This window comes from Anthonomus grandis, chromosome 5, assembly GCF_022605725.1.
Source record: "Anthonomus grandis grandis chromosome 5, icAntGran1.3, whole genome shotgun sequence".
Classification (NCBI taxonomy): domain Eukaryota; kingdom Metazoa; phylum Arthropoda; class Insecta; order Coleoptera; family Curculionidae; genus Anthonomus; species Anthonomus grandis.
In genome coordinates this window covers 27,184,929-27,194,948 of record NC_065550.1, presented here as the reverse complement: position 1 = coordinate 27,194,948, position 10,020 = coordinate 27,184,929, and the positions used below count along the sequence as shown (strand labels likewise).

Below are 10,020 nucleotides of genomic sequence, written 5' to 3'. Positions count from 1 at the left end.
TTTTAGTTGGAATTTATACGTTAATAATCAGTTCTTCAAAAGAATTACTTTTTACGCAAAATACCTCAATTAGACTGAAGAAAACTTACTTTTAATTGAGCCTTAAATTTTACTTTTACTGTGTGCGAAAGTTTAACTTTTCTAATTATGCCCGAAAGTATGATTTTATTTGTGTTTTTTTTGGAGCTCTGAAGATGGTCTAATAGAGATCGAAACGTCAACCAAAATGTTTATATAAATCGATCGTCTAAAGGAGTTTTTTCTGACCTTTTTGCAACAAAAAAATTTACGAAGCTTACAAACTGAGGTCACGATAAATAATTCACAACTCGTTTTATTTTTTGTTCTTTCTGAAAAATTGTATTACATTGAATTTTACGTGAGTCTTCCAATATATAATAACTTTGAAATGTATGTACTTATTGTGCGTAACATTGAATTCTATGACTATCCGACGTGTATAAACATTTTTACTAATAAATATTTCATTTTTAGTAAGAAAACCCAATGGCGGAGCATCTGACAACGCCGAAACCAATTCATATGTCACTTACGTCAATCAACTGTCACTCTTGTCATTTGAATTGCACTTTTTTTTATAAATGTTTTGATTTCGTAAAATGAATATTAACCTATTGAAAAACCTTCTTCAAAATTCCAAAAAATGTAGTAAAATCGTAAGGAAAGCTTTATTCTCAGACAATTTAAGTGCTGCCAATTTAGTACGATGGACCGGTACGATTCCCTCGTCCCAAAGGAGAATTTTCCGAAATCAAATCCTACCGGGTTTCACGGCTTCCAGAAGGCTATTCTCCGATGAAAATAAAGAAAATCAAGTATCTTCCCACACTAAATTACCCCCCTTAATGGACGTCCCCGTGCGGCCCTGGCCTTCTATACTAAAATCTTTTAAAAATTTCTTTGTTACTGCTTTGATTATTAAACCATACTTTGATCCTGAGTTTAACTTATCTGACTTTGTTCAAGGGTCCAAAAGAGCTGTACAAGTAAGTCTGATATTAAAATGATATTGTACTTGTAGGTCCCTTATTTCAAACTATTTCATAGGTAGTATCTCATAAGTTAGCAAAAGGACAGGACCTTGAAGGCCTTGTAACATCAGATCTTATACCGAAATTGCAAGAGAGAGTATCCAATATGTCTGTAGGGCAAAGGGATTTAATCCCTGTAAATGAAGAGGATATAATATATACATTTCCTTATGAAGTATGTGATAACATAATTTAGAGTGCATTTCTAATTAAATTGTTTTTTAGATAGGTGTAATAGTTAAAGAACTAGCTACCTCAAACGTCCAACAGCGTTTTGTCGAAATAACAATGATTTACCATGTGTTAAAAGGGCTGTCTCAAATTAAATCTGGAGTAGAAAAGCTACCAATGAATGTGGGCCTTTTGCCCGACTACCAGGACAAAATATCAATTTGTAATTACAGGTTTGTTAAGGAGTTTACAAAAGGAGTAGAAAGTGATTGGACTGTAAATTTGCTGAACCACTTTAGGCCTGTAGATGATAGTGCTAAATAAATGTAAAAAATATTTCTGTATTTGATAATGTGAACCTTAAGACCTTTGACTTGTCAAGGTATGTATATGTGCCTTAATTTATAGTCCAACTAAGAGTTTTTCATATAAAACTGCTCAACATATACATTTTGTACCTATGTCTTTTATGACAATAGTAATATTAGGTGCAACCGCTGGATGCATTTGTTGTTAATTAAAGTTAATATTGTATTATTATGTTTAAATGTGTTCTACCTGTTATGAAAAGGACGAAATAAAACTTCTATAAAATGGTAACAACTAATTAGTTATTACCACTATAAATTTAAATATAACTGCCAAAAAAAGGCTTTAGAAACTTTTGAGTATGATAGAGGAATTTGAATATAGGGAAACATTTATATAATAAGGGTGCCAACAAAATAGTAATAGAGAAACAATGAGAAAATGACAGCAAAGCTTATTTCTTACAAAAGGTTCATTTATATAGGTTTTTCATGCTGTACACAAAGATATGTTCCTTTTCTCCATTTTAGCAAGTTATTTTTAAAACTTATTTCATACAAATTCATTCAAAAGGAACTATTCTTAGTTTAAGGAAAATAACATTAAACAATATAAAAAAGAAATAAATTAATAATTCCTGATATTAATTTAGATAGCCGTTGATTTTATTTAATTTTGTAAAACCTTAATACTTTTTAATTATTAGACAACAATCTTTTATGCAGCTAAAGTTTTATATATAAATTATATGTTTCATTTGAAACCTAACATGTGCTACAACATTTTTATCACAATTATTTTTTAGCATAAACCTTACAGGAACTTCAAATTCAAATAATTTATTTGTCACCAAAAATAATACAATATAGAAAAATTTAGTATTGGAAAGATAGTTACTAATTAATGAAAATATAGTTTCCTTTAAAGATTCAAGAAGATAAAATCAATAGCAGTTCACTTACTTAAAAGCAAGCCTATTGCGTAAAACTTAAACAAAGTATGAATCAAAATAATAGTAACTTATACTGAAAAAATCTTACTAACTTCTAACTTACTTACCCTAGATAGTTAGATTTTTTTAAAGAGAGAAAATGCCAATGAGAAAACAAAGGTACACTATGTGTAATTTATTATACCCATATATTTTTAAAGAACAGAACCCAAAAGAAGAGAGGGACAACAATTGTGCAAACATCCAATCAACATTGAGATAAATAAACAAATTGCCAATTAAGGTTATATATTAATTATATAGTCATTATCAAAGATATATTTCTGTTATTATAATCGCATTTGCCCTTTAAGTAACATACTTCTAATACATTTCTTAAACTTAAAAATTGATAAATTTTGTATGTTGTAGATCATTCCAGATTTTTATAGCAACATAGGCAAATGACATATTCGGTATGGCTTGCCTTTTTGGAGTTTAACCAATAAGGTGCTACTTAACATTGTCTTTGTTATTCAAAAAAAAGCAGTTAGATACCTGTGTTCTGCTAAGTTAAGAGATTCTTGCGAACCCCTCTTCATTTCTGAAAAACTCTTTTTTCACTCTTTGTCTTAGAAACAGCTGCTCTTATTCACAAAATTCCCAAACTACCCTCTGACACTGGCCATTTGACTCGTCGTGTAAATGATGTTCCCGTACCTATTCCTACGTCTTCCCTTACCAAAAACTCATTAATTTACATAAGTAAAAAAATTTACAATCATGTTCCTCTATGTGTTAGACATACAGTAGTGGCAGAAAGTAGAGCAAGTTTTAAAAAAATAAAATTTCTTGACAACTAACAAAGGAATAACAATGATATTTATCCACAATACTTTTGGTCAAGTAGGTAGTCTTAAATCAGATAAGAATTGACCTTCTAAATATTTCTGTTTATTTTTAAACTGATAAGAATTTTTGTACCTGGCAAAAAGTAGAGCAACATTTTTCTTAGAACTTACAAATCGAAGAATATTAGTTTAATTCCAGCTGTTTACCGGTTGCATTAAAAGCAAAGTTAGTTTACAATGCCTAGAGGACGGCCTTTATCCGTTGATTTAAAAACACGAATTATAGACTGTCACAAAAATGGTGAAAAACGAATCAATATTGCAAGAAGGTTTAGTTTGAATAAATCTATAGTATCGCGAATAATTTCACGTTATGTGAAGCATGGACATGTTTTACCTAGAAAAAAAACAGGAAGACCAAGAAAAACCGATAAATATCAAGATAAACAAATTTTGAAAACATCTCAGAGTGATCCATTTTTGGGTTCGAGTAAAATAAAGCAGCGTTTATCAGAAGAATTAGGCGTTCAGGTATCTTCAAGGACAATAAGAAGTAGATTATGCGAGGCCAAATTATTTGCAAGACGTCCAGCAAAAAAGCCCTTATTATCTGCAAAAAACAGACGATCCCGTCTTCTTTTTGCTCGATCTCATTTGCACTGGACAATTAATGACTGGAAAAAGATAATATTCAGCGACGAATCAAAGTTTAATTTGTTTCAAAGTGATGGAATAGCATATGTTCGACGACCTGCAAACCAAAGGTTAAATCCCAGATACACTTGTCCAACAGTAAAACATGGTGGTGGATCAGTTATGGTGTGGGGCTGCTTTTCCGGTTTCGGAATGGGGCCACTTCATAAAATTGATGGGATAATGGATAGATTTATGTACAAAGATATTCTGACAAATGAAATGGTTCCATATGCAGACGAGAAAATGCCCCTTAGGCACATTTTTCAGCAGGACAATGATCCAAAGCATTCTTCTAAATATGTAAAGGCTTGGTTTAGACAGCAATATATTCAAGTAATGGACTGGCCAAGTCAATCACCAGATTTAAACCCCATCGAGAACCTATGGGAGATTTTGGATAGAAAAATAAGGGGGAAAACTTACAAAAATAAGGACGAATTGTTCAATGCATTACACGAAGCTTGGATTAATATGGACCCAGTAATAATTTCTAGGTTACTGCAATCTATGCGCCACCGTTGTGAGGAAGTTATCAAAAATGATGGATATTTTACAAAATACTAAAATTGTAATTGTATTTCAGTTTTTACTAAAAGAAAAACATCAATTCTTAAAAAGTTGCTCTACTTTTTTCCGCCCCAGAATTAATTTTTGTACATAAAAAATATAAACAAATAATATTAAGTTAAGTTGTTGATAGATTTATAATGCTTAGATCTTATTGGTATTATATTTCCAATATGATTGTATTTTCTTACTAAATAAAATAGATGTGTTTAAAATAAAGAAGTTGCTCTACTTTCTGCCACTACTGTATATTGGATGTTAAGAAATTTAAAAGAGAGTCAAAGTCGAAAATAGCTTTATTGTTACGTAACATCATCTGCTGTTAATAAAGCATTATATAAAACCTTAAAGATCATTGACAACATAATCTTAACAAAAAAATAAAAATTTTAACAATTCTTATAGAACACACCCAAAGAAAGGGAAGTAAGAATTCACATTACGCTGCGCAAAACTCTTCACTGTCAAAAAATTGTATTTAAAAACTCGTCTAGAGAATAAAATGCTTTAGCAAGCAAAAGTTTCTTTATATTTTTCCTAAAACGGTTAAAAAGCCTTCTGCCCCCGTACACAAAAGAGGACTTAATCTGCTGACTTTTTCGGATAGGCAGAAGTAAAGAGAAGGTTGTTCGGAGATTGTAACCTGAGGAGGGGGGAGCCAAGCTGATGGCGATATTTTTTGTAGATAAGACAAACAGTCTCTAAAATAAAAAGGCATGGCAATGTCAGGACAGAGTTTTAAAAATAATGGCCTACAGGGGCTACGAAAGGGAGCTGCACACATGTAGCGTATGGCTCTTTTTTGCAAAATAAATAGAGAGCTGAACAAATACTGAGAGCACACACCCCAAAACACAATACCGTATCTCAGATGAGACTCAATAAGAGCATGGTAGGCAATTTTGGCCACATCAAGTCCCAGAGAATGTGTTATTACTCTAATAGCATAACAGTTAGATGATAACTTCCCTAATGAAGAGCAGATATGATTTTCAAATTTTAATTGCTTATCAATCGTCAAGCCCAAAAATTTGCATGTTTCAGAAGGACTTATTGTTTCATTTTGCAAAGTGACAGTTCCAAGGTTACATTTAAAAGTTAAAATATTAGTTTTAGAAATATTAAAAGTTAATCTATTTGATTCACACCATGACTTTACAAGAATTAAATCTTCATCAACGATATTCCTTAATCTCTTGGTGTCAGTGTCATGCCAAAGTAATGTTGTATCATCCGCAAAGATAGTAAATTTGTCCTTAATTGGAATTTGAAAGATATCATTGACATATAGCAGGAACAATATTGGTCCAAGAACAGAACCCTGGGGTACACCAACGTTGTCAAAGAATACCCTTTGTGTTCTTCCAGATAGGTAATAACGAAACCAGTCGAGAGCAACTCCTCTGAATCCATAGGTTTCTAGCTTCTGCAGCAGTATTCTGTGACTTACACAGTCAAACGCCTTAGATAAGTCACAGAACACCGCCGCCGCACTCTCCCCTGCGTTCAACCCCATGTACAGACTCCAAAAAATTGAAAATAGCATCAGATGTACCCAGTTTCGTCCGGAATCCAAATTGCTGATGGTTAAGAACATTATGCCGTTTCAGAAATTCCATCATCCTAGTTTTTACCAATCTTTCTACAAGCTTGCCATGCGTGGGAAGCAGGGCTATGGGTCTGAAATTTGATGGGTCATCATAGTTTCCACCCTTAAATAATGGTATAATCAAGGCATCCTTGAGTAAATGTGGAAAGGACCCACTTGAAAGTGAAACATTTAACAGCTCAGCCAAAGAATCAAGGGTTGGTAGCGGTAGCGCAGTTAGAACCTTTAGTGACAGCCCATCCCATCCAGAGGAGTTCTTATTTTTCATTGAGGATAGAGCTTCCATTATTTCACTAGAATCTGTTGGTCTAAAGAAAAATGTTTCAGGCACCTTAATGTTGTGTAAGTATGAGCGCGGATCTCTAACAGACTGAGGCAATAATATTGATAGACCCAAAGCAACACCCTGGAAAAAATGATTGAGTGTTTCGGCCGACACCGTGCTATTAGAAACAGAAGGGTTCCCACGTTCGCCTCGTAATTCATTAACAATTTTCCAAGACTCTCTAGACTTATTTCTTGATTGGTTTATTTTACTTGAATAGTTACTAGAATTAAAGTCGCTTTTATTGGCTAAGGGATATTATAACCTGGGTGACTTTTTTAATGATAGGTTTTAACCTTGGACATGTTGGAAAGTTTTTTTTTCTTCTCTAGTTTTGTCAACAAGTTTACCTGTATTTAGTAATTGATTGTTTTATTTAGTTATCTTTAATTCAAGTATGTTCAAAAAGTTTTGTCTTCTTGTGTTTAAATTTGTTCATTGTTTTGTCAATTTTTGAAATTGTATTTTTGTTTTGTTTTTGCTTGTACACAAGATTATTCTTACGTAATATAGCACATTTTCTTTCTTTCTTTCTTTCTTTCTTTCTTTCTTGATTGTTGAAACACTGTATAATACTTTGTAGAGGAATAATAAAACATTGCTTTTCTAAGCGTCGTTCTAAGAAACATATTCAATATTTTTTCTTGATTAAGGTAAGAAGTAATGCTATTTCTATAAAGAATATGACAGCCAAATCTCATACAATTATTTTGCCTATTTTGAGTAGATCTTTTTGTTAACTAGGACAATATAAGAAGTAGCTATAAAGAACATCGCATTATATAATTAAATAATGATGAAATAAGTGTGTTAGATAGAAAGTATATTTTTGTTTAGATGGGAGATATTTTGCAATTTTGTATATGTTTTTCAGTCTTCAAGATCCTTTCAAGATAGATAAGGATCAAATGACGTAACTATCAAATAAAATGCCTGAGTTTTTTGCTTTTTGCACGAAAATTATTAAACATAATTTTTTGGTATCTATTTTTGCAGGCAGTTGAAGTTATATATAACATATTAGTTGCTTACTTACATGCTTAAAATTCTTAATTAGTGTTTAAGGTGAAGAAATGTGTTGTTATTTCAGTGTACAGGTAAATTGGCAAAATTTTTCAATTCTCTCAGAAATTGCAGTCTTATTGGACAGCCTAAAGTATATTTGAATAAATCTAAATGCCTGTGAGAAACAAATAATAACCTCAAGCGCAAATAAATTAAATTGGTTAGCAAAAGAAAATTAAAATAAAGAAATTCAAATTTTGTGTAGTTATTTACACTTCCTTCATTTGCAACTTGACATCATTATTTGTTGCCAATCGTGATAATGGGTTCATATTGCTATTTGCCACAAAATGGCGCAGGATTTTTGATATCCCTGACATCTCTAATGCTCTCTTTTTGATACACTAATAATCCATTACCTATTTCAAAAGTGAAAATTAAAAAGAAGTGCCTGGAAAATATAAATAATGGCCTGTGTGCCATTAAAAAAAATATCTCCATTGAGTGGACCAAAATTAAAAATTACAGTTGCCTGGAAGGAAGCAAGCCATGAAGTCCCTTGGATTTTATGAATGCATATAGAAAATATCTTATTTCAATTATAATATCGGTTATTTCTAAGTTAAGACGCCATTTTTAGTTGCAACAATTGGTTTCTTACCATTGAATAAAATCGAAGTGGGTCTATCCATTGCTTTTAAATACCCCCTTTTACCATAACTTGGTTTCCACACATATTGCCAGAGAATGATAATTCATTCAAAGGAGTTTTATATATATTCTTAGGAAAGCGAAAATCATATTAGAGAATTAATAAAGGGAACAAAAACTAAACAAATAACCAAGTGGGGTTTAAAAGTCAAAATTTCTTTAAAGCCAGCATAAATTAAATATAGGTGCGTGCTTGCCAAAAATAAATAATGACTTTGCATGTAACAAATCCATCGCTGCTCTCTTAAACGGATTGAAATTTTTAATACATCGTATATTTTGTGGTAGCATTTGCAGGTTCGATAAGTCCTCACCGCCCTGTAATATGCCCCTATTTTTTAAAAGGTGGAATGTAGTGAGATTTTGAGTTGGTCTCTGGCTACTAAAGCCATGCCATCAGAATAATGGTCGGAATTTGTTGAGAATAAAGTATTGTGCTTTTTTACAAAACAGACCAAGGATAAATAGTCAAGTGAAAAAGCTGCAAAAATTGTAAGTCACCAAGAAGATCTCCTACAAGAGTCACTATAGGTTCCAAACGCAGTATACATCTAATTATTTTTTTTGGCATTTAAAAATATTAGTACCTTCTCTCAGAGACTTTCGACTCTGAAGATAATAGAGAGATGCGTCAGTAGTTTTTTTGGATCAGTAGCATCACCCTTTTTATAAATTGGGGTTTATTTTGCAGTTTTAATTCGAGTTGGAAATTTGCCTAAACTGTGGCATTCATTAATAATAAAAGCTAAACTTTCCTTTTAAGTTGAAATTGGCAGTATCATTCCTTTTATTTTTTTCCGTGTTTTTGCATTTAAAATACTCCAATTATAATATATTAGGTATCTTAATATCTGTGTTAAACCACTTTATGGGATTATTTATAATTCTAGTGGTATAGGCAGGGAATGACAGGCCAAAGAAATTAAGCAATGCGTGGTAAAAGCTTTCATACATCTCATCTACACCTCGTATAACTGATACAATTCATACTATGTTTCCCCCTGCAGATAATTCTTTAGATCTGAGATGTTTCTGTCGGTAAAGAATCTCCTTTTGGTAAATAACACTTTACTACTGCATTTATGCTTAAACTCTAGAGAAATGCCAAAATGACCTAAAATATTAGTAACAATCACTCGCCTCAGAAGTGACTGAGATGATACTATACTGAAAATGTTAGCGAGTTGTTTGGTAATTCGAGTAATTCAGAAAAAGTGGCATTATTTTTTAGGAAATCACAATTCAAGTTCGACAATACAAAATTCACAATTTTTTTCAACACATCTAGTTTCAGTTTCAGTGGAGCTACTGGAATTTGTGAAAATAAGACTTTCTGGCAAAGATACCTGGGCCTCCACCTCTAAAGTTATTTCTACAAAAGTATATGATAAAAGAACATAGTTATCTAGATAGAAAGTGTTTATGGAATCATCATACCAAGTTTCTGACATATAGAAGACATGGCGCTGTTCTTCCTCTAGGAGAACTTTTAATTCCAGAACCTTGTTGGTCATATTTTGTATGTGTAGAAGTGACAATTTATTTATAGAGCTTGCATTTTCCAGACCAACTTTATTAAGTTTCAGCTGAGTAGTTGTACCAAGTAAGTATTGTTGTATTTATACTTTTTGGATAGCATACATCATATCCGTAAAGTCAGCGGTTTGTCAAATTTGACGTAATAGGCTAATCAAACATACGACATTAAAAAATAAAAATGTATACAATAATTATGGCAACTGATGTTCAATTTGTTTTCCATTTACTATGCATTTTTTAAAGCGGTAGGATTT

At 31.9% G+C, this 10,020-nt stretch overlaps 1 protein-coding gene across 1 annotated transcript; it reads left to right on the top strand.

Annotated features, from left to right (window-relative positions):
- The first annotated feature begins 576 nt into the window (after nt 1-576).
- LOC126736155 (m-AAA protease-interacting protein 1, mitochondrial) lies at nt 577-1,559 on the top strand. Its single transcript, XM_050440385.1, has 3 exons — nt 577-1,007; nt 1,069-1,227; nt 1,278-1,559. The coding sequence occupies exons 1-3, from the start codon at nt 621-623 to the stop codon at nt 1,545-1,547; spliced, it is 816 nt and encodes a 271-aa protein (XP_050296342.1). The 5' UTR covers nt 577-620; the 3' UTR covers nt 1,548-1,559.
- Nucleotides 1,560-10,020: the final 8,461 nt, after the last annotated feature.

Excerpts from the sequence above, each read along its gene's own strand:
- LOC126736155 (XM_050440385.1), top strand. The coding sequence starts at position 621 with ATGAATATTAACCTATTGAAAAACCTTCTTCAAAATTCCAAAAAATGT. Across the intron at positions 1,008-1,068 it reads GGTCCAAAAGAGCTGTACAA|GTAGTATCTCATAAGTTAGC; the intron begins GTAAGTCTGATA and ends ACTATTTCATAG. Across the intron at positions 1,228-1,277 it reads TATATACATTTCCTTATGAA|ATAGGTGTAATAGTTAAAGA; the intron begins GTATGTGATAAC and ends ATTGTTTTTTAG.